Source organism: Theropithecus gelada, chromosome 19, assembly GCF_003255815.1.
Source record: "Theropithecus gelada isolate Dixy chromosome 19, Tgel_1.0, whole genome shotgun sequence".
Lineage (NCBI taxonomy): Eukaryota > Metazoa > Chordata > Mammalia > Primates > Cercopithecidae > Theropithecus > Theropithecus gelada.
In genome coordinates, this window is record NC_037687.1 from 3981099 (window position 1) to 4001090 (window position 19992).

Consider the following 19992-nt stretch of genomic DNA (forward strand, 5'->3'; position numbering starts at 1 on the left):
AAAAAAAAAAAAAAAAAAAAAAAAAAAAAAAAAAAAAAGAAAATAAAAATTAGCCTCTTCATCATAAAACGGGAATAATAAAAAGAGAGAAAATAAATAAATAAATATTAACCAGCCGTGGTGGCAGGCGCCTGTAATTCCAGCTACTCGGGAGGCTGAGGCAGGAGAATCACTTGAATCTGGGAAGTGGAGGTTTCAGTGAGCTGAGACTGCACCACTGCACTCCAGCCTGGGCAACAGAGTGAGACCCTGTCTAAAACAATAATAATAATAATAATAATAATAATAATAATAATATGGATAGAGAGAAAGACAGCGCTGGCTGACTGAGGTGCTGAGGGGATCCACCTGGGCTGGCAGCTCAGTGCTCCTGGAAAAGCCCCTTCTCCACCCCACACAGGGTGGGAACCCAGGACTTCCAAACAGGAGGCTTAGGGAGGCTGCTGCTGGAACCTTAGAAACCCACATTAGCAGCCCAGCATGGTGACTCATGCCTGTCATCCCAGCACTTTGGGAGGCAGAGGCAGACGGATCACTTGAGGTCAGGAGTTCGAGACCAGCCTGGCCAACATGGTGCAACTCCAGCTCTACTAAAAATACAAAGATTAGTCGGGCATGGTGGCATGTGCCTGTCATCCCAGCTACTCAGGAGGCTGAGACAGGAGGATCACCTGAGCCCAGGAGGCTGCAGTGAGAGGTGACCATGCCGCCACTGCACTGCAGCCTGGGTGACAGAGTGAGATCCTGTCTCAAACAAACAAAAACAAATGCTGGGCAGGGAAGGGGAAGGGAAGAGGGGAGGGGGAGGAGAAGGGAGGGAGGAGGTGGAGGGAGAGAGGGAGGGGTGGGGAGGGGAAGGGGGAAGGGATGGGGAGGGCAGGGGAGAGGAAAGGAGAGATGGAGGGGAAGAGGGGGCAGGGAAAGAGCAGGGAGGGGAGACAGGGAGGGGAGATGAAGGGAGGGGGAGGGAGAGAGGGAGGGGTGGGGATGGGAAGGGGGAAGGAGGAAGGGAAAAGAGGGTAGGAGGGGGCCGGGCGCGGTGGCTTATACCTGTAATCCCAGCACTTTGGGAGGCCGAGGCGGGCAGATCACATGTGAAACACAGGGCGGAACACGGTGAAATCCCGTCTCCACTGAAAATACAAAAAACTAGCAGGGCGAGGTGGCGGGCACCTGTAGTCCCAGCTACTCGGGAGGCTGAGGCAGGAGAATGGTGTGAACCCGGGAGTCGGAGCTTGCAGTGAGTCCAGATCGCGTCACTGCACTCCAGCCTGGGCGACAGAGCAAGACTCTGTTTCAAAAAAAAAAAAAAAGAAAAGAGAGGAGGAGGGGATGGGGAAGGCAGGGAAGAGGACAGGAGATGGAGAGGGGAAGTAGGGAAGGGGAGGGGAGGGGAGGGGAGGGACGGGGCGCCTCTGCCCTGCTCTGGGCTTCCTCCTGGGTGCAGATGGGCAGTTGCTTGTAACTTGTACCTCCCACCTCAGGCAGGGGAGCACCTTGGGCAGGGGGAGGAGGAGGGAGGCGCTAAGGATCCTATTTCTGTCGCCTGGGAACGGAGTACTGCTCTTTCCTGTGAAAGATTCCGTGGGTTCCGTGGGGGTGCCCTCTCCCTGCACTCCAGCCTCCCCTGTGCTCCTGCCATACCCCTAATCCTGGGTCAAGGTCATTTCTCACCTCCCCGCATGCAGGGGTATTGAGCGTCCTGGGCAGAGACCCCAGCCCTCTGCAGACTAGGCCAGACCCCCATGAATTCAGGCCCTCAATAGTCCCCAGTTCTGCCTAAGCTCCCAAGGGGCACGTCCCACAACCCTCCCAGACTCAAGCGATCCTCCCACCTCAGCCTCCGGAGTAGCTGGGACTACAGGCACGCACCCCCACGCCTGGCTAATTGTTTTTTTTGGAGAGACAGGGTCTTGTCCTGTTTCCCAGGCTGGTCTTGAACTCCTGGGCTCAACTGATCCACCTACCTCGGCCTCACAAAGTGCTGGGATTATAGGTGTGAGCCACCACGCCCGGCCTGTTCCCCTGTTCCCTTTTTTCGTTGAGCTGTTTGTTGTTTCGTTGATGAATTGACAAAGCGATTTATATATTCTGGATCCTAGACCTCTATCCCATAGATGATTTGCAAATATTAATACTTTCAGGCCGGGCGCGGTGGCTCAAGCCTGTAATCCCAGCACTTTGGGAGGCCGAGACGGGCGGATCACGAGGTCAGGAGATCGAGACCATCCTGGTTAATATGGTGAAACCCCGTCTCTACTAAAAAGTACAAAAAAAAAAACTAGCCGGGCAAGGTGGCGGGCGCCTGTAGTCCCAGCTACTTGGGAGGCTGAGGCAGAAGAATGGCGTGAACCCGGGAGGCAGAGCTTGTAGTGAGCTGAGATCTGGCCACTGCACTCCAGCCTGGGCGATAGAGCGAAACTCCGTCTCAAAAAAAAAACAAAAAACAAAAAAAACCTTTCTCTTTTGAACCTTTTTTCTCTTTTGAGAAATATTAATATTAGTTTCTCAACATTAATATTTATCAATATAATATCAAATTAATATTTTCTCTTTTGAGCCTTTGACAGGGGAAGGGAACGTCTGCCCAACAAGGGGATATTGACCCCGGAGCCTGAAGTTTGAGCAGGAGGTGGAAGTGGAGATGAGGGAAGAACCTTCCAGAACAAGTAACAGCAGGTGCGAAGACTAGAAATGAGTGAAGGATTTGCACCTGGGAGGTCAGACGCACTCTTTTTTGTTGCTGTTTTGAAACGGAGTCTCGCTCTGTTGCCCAGGCTGGAGTGCAGTGACACGATCTCGGCTCACTGCAACCTCCACTGCCTGGGTTCAAGCGATTCTCCCACCTCAGCCTCCTGTGTAGCTGGGATTACAGGCACCCACCACCACGTCCGGCTAATTTTTGTGTTTTTAGTAGAGACGGGGTTTCCTCATGTTGGCTAGGCTGGTCTTGAACTCCTGACCTCAAACAATCTGCCCGCCTCGGCCTCCCAGAGTGCTGGGATTCCAGGCGTGAGGCACCGAGCCCGGCCTGGATGCACTCTTTACTCCGAGAGAGAAGCGTGCTGATGTCCTTCTCCTCTTTAAAGCATCCCCCACCTCACGCCCACCAGAGAGGCAGGCCCAGCCAGGTGCATATAGCCCTGAGCACCAGGTGGCCTGGACGCAGGCTCAGTGGGGCTTCAGAGCTGTGTGACCTGGAGCAAGTTACTCCCCCTCCCGACCTCAGCGTCTTTACCTGTAAAATGGGACTCACATTTCTGGTCCCCAGAAGGGTAGTTGGGAGGATGAAGTGGGTGGATTAGATATGGGAAGTGTAGGCCGGGCGTGGTGGCTCACGCCTGTAATCCCAGCACTTTGGGAGGCCGAGGCGGGCGGATCACGAGGTCAGGAGATCGAGACCATCCTGGCTAACCCAGTGAAACCCCATCTCTACTAAAAAATACAAAAAAATAGCCAGGCGAGGTGGCGGGCGCCTGTAGTCCTAGCTACTTGGGAGGCTGAGGCAGGAGAATGGCGTAAACCCGGGAGGCGGAGCTTGCAGTGAGCCAAGGTCGCGCCACTGCACTCCAGCCAGGGGGACAGAGCGAGACTCCGTCTCAAAAAAAAAAAAAAAAAAAAAATACAGAAGTTAGCTGGGTGTGGTGAGGCGCTCCTGTAGTCCCAGCTACTCGGAGGTTGTAGTGAGCCGAGATCGCGTCACTGCACTCCAGCCTGGGCAACAAAGCGAGACTCTGTCTCCAAAAAAAAAAAGATATGGGGAGTGTAGAGTGACACCCACAGGTGCCAGCTAGGGCTGCAGCGTAATCTCCCTTCCAGGGTTCCACATTCAGGATCTCTTCTTTCCTCAGCCCACCTGGCGCTGGCACTAGGATCTTTTTTTTTTTTTTTTTTTGAGACGGAGTCTCGCTCTGTAGCCCAGGCTGGAGTGCAGTGGCCGGATCTCTGCTCACTGCAAGCTCCGCCTCCCGGGTTCACGCCATTCTCCGGCCTCAGCCTCCCAAGTAGCTGGGACTACAGGCGCCCGCCATCTCGCCCGGCTATTTTTTGTATTTCTTAGTAGAGACGGGGTTTCACTGTGTTCGCCAGGATGGTCTCGATCTCCTGACCTCGTGATCCGCCCATCTCGGCCTCCCAAAGTGCTGGGATTACAGGCTTGAGCCACCGCGCCCGGCCAACACTAGGATCTTATGAAGTCCCAGAGAGCGTCCTCCTATGTCTGTGACCATTGCTCCTCCTCCCTCCTGCCTCCTCCTCCATGCTCCTCCTCCTTCCTCCCTCCTCCTGTTCCTTCTTGCTCCTCCCCCTCCTCCTCCCTGCCCCTCCTCCCTGCTTTTCCCTGTTCCTCCTTCCTCCCTCCTCCTTCCGCCTCCTCTGTGCCCCTCCTCCCTCCTCCCTGCCCCTCCTTCCTCCCTCCTCCTCCTCCTTCTTCCTCCCTACTCGTCCCTGCTTCTCCTCCCTCCTCTTCCCTACTTGTCCCTCCTTGTCCTCCTCCCTGCCCCTCCTTCCTCCCCCCTCCTCCTTCTTCCTCCCTACTGACCCTTGCTCCTCTTCCCTCCTCTTCCCTACTCCTCCTCCCTCCCCCTACTCCTCCCTGTTCCTCCTCCTTCCTCCTCTCTGCCCCTCCTCCCTCCTCCTCCATGCCCCTCCTCCCTCCTACCTGCTCCTCTTCCTTGCTCCTCCTCCCTCCTTCCTCCTCCAAGAGCCCAGGGAGCCCAGGGTTGGTGTAACACAGCTGCAAAGCCATGACAGGAAGGGTCTCCCGCGGCCTGAGAAACGGTGTGAGCTGGGATTCTGGGAGGAAGGGGGACCCAGGACAGCCACTTAGGGCCCAGCCTTTGTCTCTGCACAGAGTTCAAGTCCAGTTTGAGGGAGGAGGGGAAGGAGACCTGGACGGCGGTGTTCCTGGGAATTCTAGATAGTTCTAGATACTGACGGAAGTTGCAGCAACATCTGCGTTTGAACCTGCCACTGCTCCAGGCCTGGTGACCTCCAGCCTTTAACCTTGGTGCGCAGTGAGCCTCACTCCAAGAGGCAACCAGCCACCAGCCACCAGCCACACTCAGGGGGCCCAGTAGGCACCCCGCAGCATGGAGGGCCTTTGGTGCTATCTCTGCAGCGATCCCACAGCTCAACAGGTTGTGCTGGGGGCTTTCAAACCTGCCCCCTTTTCTTGCCTGGAGGGAGGAAGGGATCTCAGCTGCATGGCCATATTTTGAACCTCGTTGCTCCCAGCCCACGCCCCCCAACCAGGCTGGTCCTCTCCAAGGACCCCTGTCACCCAGTCCTGCCACTGAGCCTTTGCTGACACAGTTGCCCGTGTTGGCCCTGCCACCATCAGGAATGTCCTCTCCAGCGCTCAGCTGTGGATTCCCCGCCTTCCCAGGACTTCTCCTCTAGGTTCTGGCTACATTTGCCTTGAGCCCTTAGGGCGGCTGTAAATTCTAATTTCTGGGCCCCAGCACGGAGCACCGTGGTGAGGCTACAGGCTCGCCAGGGATGGACAGGGGCTCTTATCTTTTAGGGTCCACAGGTCACTGCAGGAGAGCCCCGAACATTTGTGGGTCATAAAAGCAACGTCCTGTGAGGGGAGAGAGCAGGGTGGCGGGACCACAGGATTGTCCATGTCTTCCCCGGCCGAGGTTCGAGTCACCTTCAGCAGGTCACCTAACTTGCAGGGACTCAGCTGTCGCAGAGGTTGTGTGGGGAGAGGCAAACCTGGTCAGCCTATTTGTGGGGTGCAAACAGAAGGGATGTGGGCCTCACTGGAAGTCTGCAGAGAGGATTTGCCCCTCCGTGGATGCTTCTCTCTCTTGGTCTATGATGAGGTCCTTTTTTTCTTTTTTTTTTTAGACGGAGTTTTGCTCTTGTTGCCCTGGCTGGAGTGCAGTGGTGCGATCTCGGCTCACCGCAACCTCCGCCTCCCGGGTTCAAGCTATTCTCCTGCCTCAGCCTCCTGAGTAGCTGGGATTACAGGCATGCAATACCACACACGGATAATTTTTGTACTTTTAGTAGAGATGGGGTTTCCCATGTTGGTCAGGCTGGTCTCGAGCTCCTGACCTCAGGTGATCCGCCTGCCTCAGCCTCCCAAAGTGCTGGGATTACAGGCATGAGCCACCGTGCCTGGCCTGTGTTGAGTTCCTTTGTGGACAGGGAAACTGAGGCTCTCAGAGGGGATTCTATCTTCCCCAAGGTCACAGGCCAAAGGACAGCAGAAATATCGTCAGGCCTGTGGCCTGATGTTCAAACAGGAGGCCCTGGTCGGCCGCAGTGGCTCACATCTGAAATCCCAGCACATTGGGAGCGGAAAGATTGCTGGGGGCCAGGAGTTCCAGGCCAGCCTGGGCAATGTGAGGGGTGAGATCCCGTCTCTATGAGAAAGTTTCAAAAAATTAGCCGAGCATGGTGGCTCGCGCCTGCAGTCCCAGTTACTCAGGAGGCTGAGGCAGGAGGATCGCTTGAACCTGAGAGGCAGAGGCTTAAGTGAGCTATGATGGCGCCACTACACTCCAGCCTGGGCGACAGAGTGAGACCCTGCCTCACACGAAAACATAAACAAAACAGGAGGCCCTGCTGTCCTGAGGGGCTGGTGGTGAGTCACTGGTGGATGAGGAGAGAGCTGGTGTCCAGGTCCCAGCTGGGGTTGAGTCCTCACCTGTGCTGTCCCCCAGGGGGGCCTCTCTGCAGACCTCCGTCCCTCCCCTGGGAAGCCCAGCAGAAACCTGAGACTGGGCCTCCAGCTCCAGGTCGCCACTGGGCCCAGGGCTCTCCTGCCCACCCGCCAGGGACTGGGGAACAGGTAACTCCTGCACCACCCTCAACCCACCTGGCCTGTTGCTCCAGGTGTGGCCTGGAGGCCTGGGGGCCCGCACACCTGGTCAGCTCACAGGCCAGGAAGGGGAGCGGAGGGAGGGGTGGGGCTGCCGGCCGCTGCTGGTTTCGTTTTGAGCCGGGCCCCTTCTCCTTCCTCCCTCCCTCCCTCCCACTCCTCGCCAGACCCCTGCTTTCTGGGAAAGGCTGTGACAACTTCCTCTGAACTCTCCTTAACCTGCCCTGGAGCCCAGGGCCCCCAGGAGGCTGAGTTCCGCCTGCGGGACCTGAGGCTTCCTGCGGGTCACACACCTCCACCCATGGCCACGTGGCCCCAGACCGCCCACCTTCTAGAAGGTTCTTTCTGTGCTGCCCCATCATGTCCCCACCGCAGGTGGAGCTGTCCCCTGCCTGCACCCCGTCCACCCTGTGTCCCAGGCTCTGCACACAGGAAACCGCTGTGGCCCCAGGGAGGGCTGCCTGAGACCCCCGCCTCCACCCCACACTGTGGACATCTGAGCTGGATGGTTCTCTGGGGGTGGGGCCGCCCTGGGCACTGCAGGGTGCTGGGTGACATCTCTGGCCTCCACCCACTCCATGGCAGGGGCACCCTCCGTCTTGACAACCACAGATATCTTGGAGTTGCCAAGCCTCCCCTGGGTGGGGGGACAAAATTGTTCCTGCTAAGATCCAGTGGGCTGAATGACATCTGTGGGGGGACAGAAATGACTGAGTTTTGTGCCGGCCGGTCAGGCAGTCCCTGGCAGACAAAATTCCCAAGAATTTGCATCCAAAAAAACAAAACAAAACAAAACCACTGGGCGAGGTTGCACTTACCTGTCATCCCAGCACTTTGGGAGGTCAAGGCGGTCGGATCACTTGAAGTCAGGAGTTCGAGACCAGCCTGGCCAACATGGTGAAACCCTGTCTCTACTAAAAATACAAAAATTAGCCGGGGGTGGTGGCACATGCCTGTAATCCCAGCTACTTGGGAGGCTGAGGCAGGAGAATCACTTGAACCCGGGAGGTGGAGGTTACGGTGAGCCGAGATCATGCCACTGCACTCCAGCCTGGGCGACAGAGCGAGACTGTCTCAAAAACAAAAAAAGAAAAAACCCTAAATTTTTCATATTGATTCCAAGGTGAAATGGGAATATTCTGGCTCTGTTGGGTTAAATATACTATCACATCATCTGTTCTTTTCTTCTATTTTGTTTATTAATATATTTTTATTTATTTATTTATTTATTTATTTATTTATTTATTGAGATGGAGTCTCCCTCTGTCGCCAGGCTGGAGTGCAGTGGCGCAGTCTCAGCTCTCTGCAACCTCCACCTCCCGGGTTCAAGCGATTCTCCTGCCTCAGCCCCGTGAGTAGTTGGGATTACAGGTGCCCACAACTATGCCCAGCTAATTTTTGTATTTTTCGTAGAGATGGACTTTCACCATGTTGGCCAGGCTGGTCTTGAACTCTTGACCTCAGGTGATCACCCACCTCAGCCTCCCAAAGTGCTGGGATTACAGGCATGAGTAACCGCACCCGAACAGTATTTATTTTTTTTTGAGACAGAGTCTCGCTCTGTCACCCAGGCTGGAGGGCAGCAGCACAATATTGGCTCACTGTAACCTCCGCCCCCGGGTTTAAGCGAACAGGCCAGCTAATTTCTGTTTGTTTTGAGACAGAGTCTTGCTCTGTCGCCCAGGCTGGAGGGCAGTGGCACAATCTTGGCTCACCGCAGCCTCCATCTCCTGAGTTTGAGTGAACACGCCGGCTAATTTATGTTTGTTTGTTTTCAGATGGAGTCTCGCTCTGTCGCCCAGGCTGGACTGCAATGGCACGATCTCGGCTCACTGCAAACTCCGCCTCCTGAGTTCAAGTGCTTCTCCGGTCTCAGCCTCCTGAGTAGCTAGGATTACAGGTGCGTACCACCATGCCTGGCTAATTTTTGTATTTTTAGTAGAGACGGGGTTTCATCATGTTGGTCAGGCTAGTCTCGAACTTCTGACCTCATGATCTGCCTGCTTCGGCCTCCTAAAGTGCTGGGATTACAGGCGTGAGCCACTGCACCCAGCCCGTGGTTTTTTTTTGAGACGGAGTCTCGCTCTGTCCCCCTGGCTGGAGTGCAGTGGCACAATCTCGGTTCGGTGCAACCTCCATCTCCCAGGTTCTAGTGATTCTCCTGCCTCAGCCTCCCTAGTAGCTGGGAATACAGGTGTGTGCCACCATGCCTGGCTAATTTTTATATTTTTAGTAGAGATGGGATTTCACCATGTTGCCCAGGCTGGTCTCGAACTCCTGACCTCAAGGGATCCTCCCGCCTTGGCCTCCCAATGTGCTGGGATTACAGGCGTGAGTCACTGGGCCCTGCCTTTTCTTTTCTTTTCTTTTTTGACAGAGAGTCTTGCTCTGTCGCCCAGGCTGGAGTGCTGTGGCAAGATCTCAGCTCACTGCAAGCCCCTCCTCCCGGGTTCATGCCATTCTGCTTCAGCCTCCCTAGCAGCTGGGACTACAGGCCCCCGCTACCACACCGGCTTTTTGTACTTTTTAGTAGAGACAGGGTTTCACCATGTTGGCCAGAATGGTCTTGATCTCCCGACCTCGTGATCCGCCTGCCTTGGCCTCCCAAAGTGCTGGGATTACAAGTGTGAGCCACTGCGTTCGGCTGCCTTTTCTATTTAAAATGTTTTAACAGGGAAATTCTGCTAAAACTGGGACATGTACATAATGTACATTTCGTCTGGGATGCGGCATGCACATTGGGTTGGGGTGGAAGGGATGGGGACAGGATGGGGACGCCATGGCGTGGGGACCCTTGTGGAATCTCACCCTCTGGGCGGCCGGTTGCTTCTCCGGCCTCATTTCATTTGATGACCTTTCCACTTGCCCCACCCTGGGGCGGCTGTTGCAGGAGGAGAAGGAAGTGTGTGCCTGTCCCAGGGCCCGCCTGGGTCCCATCTGGGGAGAATTCCACAGGATGAAGCGAGCGGGCCGTAGCCTGTGACCCCCGCTTCATAAATCGAATATTTCAGCAAATCCTGTCCGGCACACAGCCTGGGACACTTGCATGGAGCCCGTGACTTTTTTTTTTTTTTTTTGAGACGGAGTCTCGCTCTGTCGCCCAGGCTGGAGTGCAGTGGCGCGATCTCAGCTCACCGCAAGCTCCGCCTCCCGGGTTCACGCCATTCTCCTGCCTCAGCCTCCCGAGTAGCTGGGACTACAGGCGCCAGCCACCTCGCCCGGCTAGTTTTTTGTATTTCTTAATAGAGACGGGGTTTCACCGTGTTAGCCAGGATGGTCTTGATCTCCTGACCTCGTGATCCGCCCGTCTCGGCCTCCCAAAGTGCTGGGATTACAGGCTTGAGCCACCGCGCCCGGCCGAGCCCGTGACTTTTTGGTGTGTCTGGAGACAGACTGCGCTATGGAGATGGATGTGAGGGCTACCCATGCTCTCCAGAGACAGAGGCCAGCACACATGACCAAGTCAAGCGCTGTTTATGTACGATGAAAATACCCAACTGGGGGGCCTGGCATGGTGGCTCACGCCTGTAAACCCAGCACTTTGGGAGGCCGAGACGGGTGGATGGCTTGAGGTCAGGAGTTTGAGACCAGCCTGGGCAACATGGTGAAACCCTGTCTCTACTAAAAATACAAAAATTATCTGGGCGTGGTGGCACATGCCTGTAATCCCAGCTACTCAGTAGGCTGAGGCAGGAGAATTGCTTGAACCCGGGAGGCAGAGGTTGCAGTGAGTTGAGATCGTGCCACTGCATTCCAGCCTGGGCGACACAGCAATACCCTGTCTGAAAACAAAACAAAACAAAAAATACCGAGCTGGGAAAACAGCCGATAAAAAGCTGTAGGTTGTCTCCTTGGGGCCACAGGTGGTATACCCTAGGTCCAACGTGGGCCTCAGACATCGGGGCAGGGCTATTATGTTGTCTGGAGGGTTTTGTTTGTTTGAGACGGAGTCGCGCTCTGTTCTCCAGGCTGGAGTGCAGTGGCGTGATCTCGGCTCACTGCAACCTCTGCCTCCCAGGTTCAAGCGATTCTCCTGCCTCAGCCTCCCGAGTGGCTGGGATTACAGGCATGCGCCACCACACCTGGCTAATTTTTTTTTTTGGTATTTTTAGTAGAGACGGGGTTTCACCATGTTGGCCAGGATTGTCTTGATCTCTTGACCTCGTGATCCGCCCGCCTCAGCCTCCCAAAGTGCTGGGATTACAGGCATGAGCCACTGCACTCGGCCGAGGTTTTTAAGAATAACCACAGAAAACCTCAACACGTTTGTGTAAAACCTTCCAATGTCTAGGAATGAGCTGCCCCCGGACGCCCCAAGGCCTGGCCTTCAGTGACACCCCCTTCACCCTAAAGTCCTGTAAATGTTATTTATTTTTTGAGACGGAGTCTCGTTCTGTCGCCCAGGCTGGAGTGCAGTGACGCGATCTGGGCTCACTGCAAGCCCCGCCTCCCGGGTTCACTCCATTCTCCTGCCTCAGCCTCCAGAGTAGCTGGGACTACAGGCGCCCGCCACCACGCCCGGCTAGTTTTTTTTGTATTTTTAGTAGAGACGGGGTTTCACCGTGTTGGCTAGGATGGTCTCGATCTCCTGACCTCGTGATCAGCCCATCTTGGCCTCCCAAAGTGCTGGGATTACAGGCGTGAGCCACCGCACCCAGCCAATTTTTTGAATTTTTAGTAGAGACAGGGTTTTGCCGTGTTGGCCAGGCTGGTCTTGAATTCGTAACTCCAGGTGATCCACCTGCCTCAACCTCCCAAAGTGCTAGGATTGTAGGCGTGAGCCACTGCACCAGGCCAAGTCCCGCAACCTTTTTTTTTTTTTTTTTTTTTTGAGACAGAGTCTGGCTGTCTCACCCAGGCTGGAGTGTGGTGGTGCGATCTTGACTCACTGCAACATCTGCCTCCCGGGTTCAAGTGATTCTCCTGTCTCAGCCTCCCGAGTGGCTGGGATTATAGGTGCCCACCACCATGCCCGGCTAATTTTTGTATTTTTTGGTAGAGATGGGGTTTCACTATGTTGGCCAGGCTGGTCTTGAACTCCTGACCTCAGGTGATCTGCCCACCTCGGCCTCCCAAAGCGCTGGGATTATAGGCATGAGCCACCGCACCCAGCCCATGCCCTGCACACTTTAAAATGCTGCATGTTTTACAGGAAAGGGTCTGGCCCCGGGATGCAGGGGAGTCCTACCCCCGGACTGCAGCGCATCTGTGGCCAGGGCAAAACGGGGCATCGCCCGGTGTGTAGCCACCTTTGGGAGCACCCGGGATCCCTTCCCAGGCCTCCGCAGTGGAGAGCATGAGGCGACAAGTCCAAAGGGCAGCAGGCGGGAGGGGGGTCTCGGATGAGGCAGCGGGTGCGTCTGGGGGGTTTCTTGTGGGGAGCAGGAGCTGACAGACCTAGAAACTGACGTGATGGACGCACTCTTGCCACGTCTACAAAGTAGTTTCTAGAAGCCTGATCCTGAAGTGAGGTGGGGAGACAGGCAAGACCGCAGCTTCTCTCCCGTCCTTCCCTCTGGGGTGCTGTGGGTCCAGTGAAACTGCAGGATGGCCTCGCACACCGTGGGGACCCTGGCGCGGAGTCCGTCCCCACCCAGCCCAGACTGCCCCTGCTCCCCTGGAACCCCGTGTCCTTTCACTCCTTGCCAGTGGCAGGGGGTGGCCAGGACCCTGGGGTTTCCAGGACCGCCCAGAGGTCCCGCCTGCTTGGAGCACACACAGGCAGCCAACAAATTCCCCTCAGCCCTCCCAGCAATCCTGAGGGTCCTGGTTACCCACAGGGCGGCCCCTTCAACACTTTTTATTTTTCTCCTATTTTTTTATTTTTTGGAGCCACACTGTCGCCCAGGCTGCAGTGCGGTGGTGCCATCTCAGCTGACTGCAACCTCCACCTCCACCTCCCCAGGCTCAGCTGATTCTCCTGCCTCAGCCTCCTGAGTAGCTGGGACTACACTGTGCACCCCACGCCCGGCCAAGGTTTTTTTTTTTTTTTTTTAGAGAGAGATAGGGTTCCACTCTGTTGCTCAGGCTGGTCTTGAACTGGGCTCAAGTGATCCTCCTGCCTCTGACTCCCAAAGTGTTTGGATTACAGGAATGAGCCACCAAGCCTGGCTTTTTTTTTTTTTTTTTTAAGTCATGTGAGACTTTAGGGGAAAAATATGAAGGAGCAGAGAAGCCCGGGGAGCTGTTTGCAGGAGGCATCAACTCATCTCTTCCTTGGTGTCTGCAGAAAAAAAAAAACACACGACTAGAAGGGTCACCCTAAGAAGAAAAGGACGATCCAGCAGTTCCCACAGAACCACAAGCTCCCACCTTCTGCTTTGTTTTCTCCAGAAATACAGTGCCGGCCACCCTTCCCCTACAATTCGCCTGCAGATAAGTATCAGCTTGCTGGTCGTCTCCAGGAAGTACTGAAGGGGGAGGCTCGCAGCCTCACGAGCTTTACAGAGCTCAGAGGGGCCCTAGAGCCGCCCAGCCGCCCCCACATCTAGCCCAGAGGGCGACTCCTCTGTCCAGGGACACGGCCCTGAAGGCAGAAAGGCTGGGCGTTGGGTCTCGGACAACTGGAGAAGCAGGTGACGGGCCTCCGGGAACCCTGAAGATCCCAGGACGAGCCCTCGCCGTTTCATCTGCAGCCCACTGTGGCGGAAAGGCTCAGAGGCCCGAAAGGGTGACATGCCCTGGTGGTCACTTCTGATTTGTTGGGCGAGGAGAGGTGACAGAACCGCCCGCCTGGGCTGGGCCTGCTGCAGGCACGGGGGGGGGCGGGCCGGGGGGGTGCAGGGCGTGTCTCGGGACCTGCTGGGGTTTCCAGCCACACCGACAGCTTGGAAAGCCGGTACTTCCTTTCTGCGGGGCCGAGTCTCAGCTCAGCGGCCACTGCTGGGAGCCGCCGCTCTCTGAAGCGTGGGGACAGGGAGAGGACGGTGTCACGCTGGGGAAGAAGCAGGGGCAGCCTTCCCTTGGAGGCTATGTGACAGGAGCCGCGTGGAGGAAGTGGCTTCCATCACAGAAGGCCGAAACTCTGCCTTCCACAGAGGCAGAGACAGTGGTGGGGAGGACAGAGGGAAGCCACGTGGCACTTCCCTTCTTTTCCAGTCAGAGCCCTGCTCTGTCGCCCAGGCTGGAGTGCGCTGGCACCATCGCGGTTCACTGCAGCCTTGATCCCCTGGATTCAAGCGATCCTCCCACCTTAGCCTCCCAAAGCAATGGAATGACAAGCAAGAGCCGCCGCCCCGGCCTCGCTCTCCTTCCTTTCGGTGAGAGCCGCCATCCCCTGGGGGCTCACTGCAGGTCTTCATCTCTGACCCAAAGGGAGCGGCTGGCCCTCGGGAGAGCCCTGTGCCCTTAGCCTCGGCGCCCCGCAATGCGGGCCGGCTCAGGGATGCCCTCTCCATGCCAGGCTGAAGCGAAACCCAGCACCCAACGCCGAACGGAAGAAAGAAGCACGATGGTGCGGTTTGCTTTTTCTCTCCGTTTTGTTTTGTAACCTAAGGAAGCAGAGGCTCTGAGACCACACACAGCAGCGTCGCCCGGCCCCGGAGGCACCTCGGCCGGGACGGGCAGGAGAGCAGACCCCCGTCCCTGCGTGCGCAGTTGCCCCGCCACAGTGCTCTCCGCAGGGGTGAGGCAGGAGGGTGGGTGGAGGCGCCAGCCTGTCCTCAGCTGGAAGGGCGGGGCGTGGACAGGGACGGTGGGCAGGTCACCAGCGGGACGCGGGGAGCCCAGCCGCTGTCACACGGCGGTGCGCGTGGGTGTGCCGGGCTGGTTCAGTCGCAGGGTTTTACACAACCACCCGGCAAAATCCACCTCTTCCGCCTCGGACCGCTTGATGAAGGTATGGTTCTGCAGGGAAAGGGGAGCCATGAGTATCTGGGCCTGGAGTCACAGTAGACCGGGGAGGGCCAGGGTCTGCCCAGCGCTAGCAGATGGTGCAGGACGGAAAGCAAAAAACAGAGGAGACCCTCCCTCCTTCCCAGGAAGACGCACTCGGGGCAGGAGAGGGAGAGCCACCCAGGAAGAGGCAGGGGCGTCCGCCAGGCCTGCGAGCGGTCTCAGGATGCTGCGCTCCACCCGGGGCGGGGACACCACCAGCCCGGCAGCCTGGGCTCCCAGGGCAGGGTCTACGCTCACGCAAGCCGGGTCCTCCGGCCGCTGTGGACACTGGGGCTGGATCGTTCTCTGGGGTGGGGCCATCCTGGGTACTGCAGGGTACTGAGCAGCATCCCTGGCCTCCACCCACTCCATGCCAGGGGCTTCCCCAAGTCACGACACCACAATGTCCTTAGCCATTGCCAGGGTCCCCCGGAGCAGGACAGTCTAGGCAAGAACAGGCTGTTCCACAGAACTCCCTGCAAAGCACTGTACAGGCACCGTCCCACCCGCCAGCACATGAGGCTCCAGAGCCCCGGGAGTGGCTCCTGTGGCTTGAGAACAAAAGCCTCAATTGTATTTCAGTTCAACAAATTAAATTAATTACTTTTAGTTTTTTTTATTTTTTATTTTTCTGAGACAGAGTTTTGTTCTTGTTGCCCAGGCTGGAGTGCAGTGGTGTGATCTTAGCTCACTGCAACCTCCGCCTCCTGGGTTCAAGAGATTCTCCTGCTTCAGCCTCCCCTGTAGCTGGGATTACAGGGATGTGCCACCACACCCGGCTAATTTTTGTATTTTTAATAGAGACAGGGTTTTACCATGTTGGCCAGGTTGGTCTCGAACTCCTGACCTCAAATGATCCACCTGCCTCAGCTTCCCAAAGTGCTGGGATTACAGGCATGAGCCACTGCAACCAGCCTTAATTTTTATTTTTTGAGACAGTCTTGCTCTGTCTCACAGGCTGGAGTGCAGTGGCACAATCTCAGCTCACTGTAATCTCTGTCTCCCAGGTTCAAGTAATTCCCCTGCCTCAGCCTCCCAAGTAGCTGGGATTACAGGCCTGTGCTACCACGCCTAGCTAATTTTTGTGTTTTTAGTAGAGACCAGGTTTCTACATGTTGCCCAGGCTGGTCTCGAAATCTTGGCCTCAAGTGATCCACTCGCCTCGGCCTCCCAAAGTGCTGGGATGACAGGCATGAGCCACTGTGCCCGGCCCCATTTAACACACTTAAACAGCCATGTGTGGTTAGTGGTTCCTGTACAGGACAGCACGACATGAGAAGCCCCCCGGTTAGAAAGGCTGGGGGAGGAGGGCGGGTGCCCCTAGGGAAGAGGCTGGGCTGGGCCACCCCACGGCAGGTGAGCAGAGGCCTTTGGGGTTCCCAGGAGGGTGGCGTCCAGGACCTTGGGTCCCCGAATGCTGCCTCTTTTGCAGCTGGAGGCAGGCAAGGGTGTCTCCCTAAAAGTCGGTGCAGGTATGGGTGAAAAACCAACCAACTTGATAGGACACATCTCGGCTAGGTCCACAGGTTACTAGGCTACCCCACAGGGGGACATTTTTAAGAAGCTGGTTCAAAAAAGGCTATTTCAGCCAGGCGCAATGGCTCATGCCTATAATCTCAGCACTCTGGGAGACCAAGGTGGGTGGATCACAAGTTCAAGACCAGCCTGGCCAACATGGTGAAACCCCATCTCTGCTAAAAACACAAAGATTAGCTGGGCGTGGTGGCACGAGCCTGTAATCCCAGTTAGTTGAGAGGCCGAGGCAGGAGAACTGCTTGAACCTGGGAGACGGAGGTTGCAGTGAGCTGAGATTGCGCCACTGCACTCCAGCCTGGGAGACAGAGCAAGACTCTGTCTCAGGGGAAAAAAAAGAAAAGTTATTTCAACATTAGTACTCCTCTCTATTTATTTATTTATTTTGGAGAGGCACAGTCTCACCACGTTGCCCAGGCTGCCCTTGAACTCCTGGCCTCAGCCATCCCCCCATGGCACTAGGATTCCAAGCGCCCACCACTATGCGCAGTCTGCCTCATTAAAAAAGAAAAAATGCAGCCGGGCGCGGTGGCTCAAGCCTGTAATCCCAGCACTTTGGGAGGCTGAGACGGGCGGATCACAAGGTCAGGAGATCAAGACCATCCTGGCTAACATGGTGAAACCCCGTCTCTACTAAAAAATACAAAAAACTAGCCGGGCGAGGTGGCGGGCGCCTGTGGTCCCAGCTACTCCGGAGGCTGAGGCAGGAGAATGGCGTAAACCCGGGAGGTGGAGCTTGCAGTGAGCTGAGATCCGGCCACTGCACTCCAGCCTGGGCGACAGAGCCAGACTCAGTCTCAAAAAAAAAAAAAAAAAAAAAAAAAAGAAAAAATGTCACATATGCCAGGTGCAGTGGCTCACACCTGTAATCCCAGCCCTCTGGGAGGCTGAGGTGGGAGAATCATTTGAGCCCAGGAGTTTGAGACCGGCCTGGACAGTTAGCAAAACCCTATCTCTCTAAAAAACTAGCTGGGCAGGTTGGGTGCAGTGGCTCATGCCTGTAATCCCAGCACTTTGGGAGGCTGCGGCAGGTGGATCACCTGAGGTCAGGAGTGTGAGGCCAGCCTGGCCAACGTGGTGAAACCCCGTCTCTACTAAAAATACAAAAATTAGCTGGGCGTGGTGGCGGGTACCTGTAATCCCAGCTACTCGGGAGGCTGAGGCAGGAGAATCGCTTGAGCCAGGGAGGCTGAGACTGCAGTGAGCCGAGATTGCTTCATTGCACTCCAGTCTGGGAGACACAGTGAGACTCTGTCCAACCCTCAAGAAACATACAAAGCTGAAAGCCACATTCCGGTATCATAAGGTGCACGGGTTGGGCACCTGTAGCTGGCATCTCTTCTTTTCTTACAGGCACAGAAAGTAGCGGGCTGTCTAGGAGGGCGGGTCTCCAATCCACCCATCAGCTGTGGAGGGGTTCGAAGGCTGCTGACGGTGGCCATGGTGCGGGACAGCACCCGGGGTGTAGGCTGGGCTGAGGGGCAGGAGGATGACGCCCAGGGCCCTCCTCTGAGGGCATAGTCCCCACTGGGAAGGCGAGTTTTGGTGAACAGCTAGGCTTCCGAGGGTATCAGAGGATGGGAGTTTAAGGAGACACTGAAGCACCCACAGCCTCGGGGGACCTGCCTGCCACCGTGTGCACAACAGGGACGGTCACCCTCTTGTTTGCAGGGAAAGGAGCTCGGGGAGCTGAGAGCTGCCTCCAGCCTCTCATGAAGGCAAATGAGCCTGGGGTCCCGTCCTGTGGGTGCGGGACCAGCACCAGGCAGGAGCGGTGGAGCTCAGAGCCCACAACTGTTCCCACGCACACACCCTATGCTCCCCGCAGCCACTCCAGGATGGCTTCTCTCGTGGACGAGGGAGACCCACAGAGGGTCCTCGGTGTGGCCTGGCACACCTGGACTGCCCACATCCTGGTCGCAGGTGCTGGCTCCCGGGGCAAAGCCAGGCCCAGCAGCCTTATTTCCTGGGACCCGGGTGGCAGCCTGCACCCTCCCGGCCCCAGAACCCGCTGGCATCACTCACCGTGAGCATCTTCAGGTCTGCCCGCTCCGCTGGGTTCTTGATGAGGCTGGGGGTTCCAAGAGGCAGGACCGGGAAGCAGTAGGGGAGACAAGATAGGGCAGTTAGTTGGTGGCCCCAGGGCACCTGCGTTTTGGGCTGTGGCCGGGGGAGGCCTGGATCTGTGGCACAGACCTGCCTGCTCTGCTCTGCCGCCTGGCAGCGGACGAGGGCTCCACCTCTGCCCTTTGGTGCCAGGGGCAGGACACCCCTGTGGGGAGAGTGAGAGGGCGGGAAACCCCGCCTGGTGGGTCAGAAGCCTGGACGCAACCCCAGCTAACTTTCTAATAAAAACCTTCTTCAGACGCAGAGCAGCCCCGTGTGTGGGTCAGATGCTGTCAAGGGCCCAGGACAACTTTAGCACCAGGAGTGCGGTGCCATTTCACAGCGCCCCCAACTCAGACACACGGACCGGCCCTATGGGCAAGCGGGTGTCTCCAGCTCCTCCCCCGTGGTCTGTGGCCCATGCCTGAGGCCCACGCCACAGATGCTGCTGGGTGCTTGGGGGCAGGAGAATGGAGAGGGGTTGGCAATCCTCCTAGAACCTGCAGGCGGGCCTCGGGGAGCCCATGGCCAGCACATCAGGGGTCCGCGGACCAGGCAGAGGCTTCTCCGGCTGCAGACGGTGAGGCAGGGACACCGTCATGTCCACAGGGCCTGCAATCCTGCTTCACCCCCAGGCTCGGGGACAGGATGGCATGGCAGCCAGGAGCTGCAGCGCCACAGCCCTGGGAAAGGGAATCTGGCTTCCTGTTGGGCTCAGAGTCCTGCGTGACCCTGCACTGGGATTCTGGATGGGCAGGGTGGGCCAGGGGCCCCACCCAGGACCTGGAAGGAGTGGCACATCTGGGTCCTGGCCAGGGGTGCGGGCGGCCCGGCTCCACCTACCATTTATTGACAAACTCCTGGAAGTCGGGGGTGAACACACCGTTGGGCAGCTTAGGAGGCGGCTGCGGAGGAGAACAGAGGGTGGGGTCAGCCCTGGGCGTCTTCAGGGACCCTTGGCTGTAGCCCTCCCAACCCCTGCCTGTCCTGTCCAGTCACCCACCCTGCAGGCCTGGCCGACACCACATGCCAGCTGAGCTGCACCCTGTGAGAGCTGGCCTTCTCCCGGAACTTCTCGTTTGAGAGTCATGGCTGGTTGGAGGGAAGGAGAGAGGGGTGCACCCCCCTTTTATAAACAGGACAACCCCTCGAGTATCATCACTTGCTTCCTTCCCCAGTGACGCTGGCTGAAGGATGAGCTTTGGGACTGGGCCCCACAGAGGAACAGCTGGGTCCAAAGTTCTTTGGTTTTGAGACAGAGTCTCGCTCTGTCGCCCAGGCTGGAGCATAATGGAGTGATCTTGGCTCACTGCAGCCTCCGCCTCCAGGGTTCCAGCGATTCTCCGGTCTCAGCCTCCCGAGTAGCTGGCATTACAGGTGCCCGCCACTGCACCTGGCTAATTTTTGTATTTTTAGTAGAGACAGTATTTTTTACCAGGTTGGCCAGGCTGGTCTCGAACTCCTGACCTCAGGTGATCCACCCGCTGTGGCCTCCTAAAGTGCTAGAATTACACACCTGAGCCACCATGCCCAACCAAACGGGGTCCAAAATTTTAAGCCCAAGCACTGGGGAGCCCGGCCCAGCACACACGTCCCTGGAGGGGGAGCGGCCGTGGAAGTGGTGCCAGCAGTGCAGGGTCAGGCCT

General features: G+C 56.9%; 1 protein-coding gene across 1 annotated transcript in view; it reads right to left on the reverse strand.

The window, feature by feature from the left end:
* Positions 1-14291: 14291 nt before the first annotated feature.
* The window catches only part of MAP2K2 (mitogen-activated protein kinase kinase 2), a 36970-nt gene continuing 31269 nt past the window's right edge, over positions 14292-19992 (reverse strand). The window contains 3 exon segments of the mRNA XM_025366856.1: positions 14292-14677; positions 18266-18311; positions 19190-19251. Of these exon segments, the coding sequence (XP_025222641.1) occupies positions 14567-14677; positions 18266-18311; positions 19190-19251 (219 nt within the window). The 3' untranslated portion in view covers positions 14292-14566.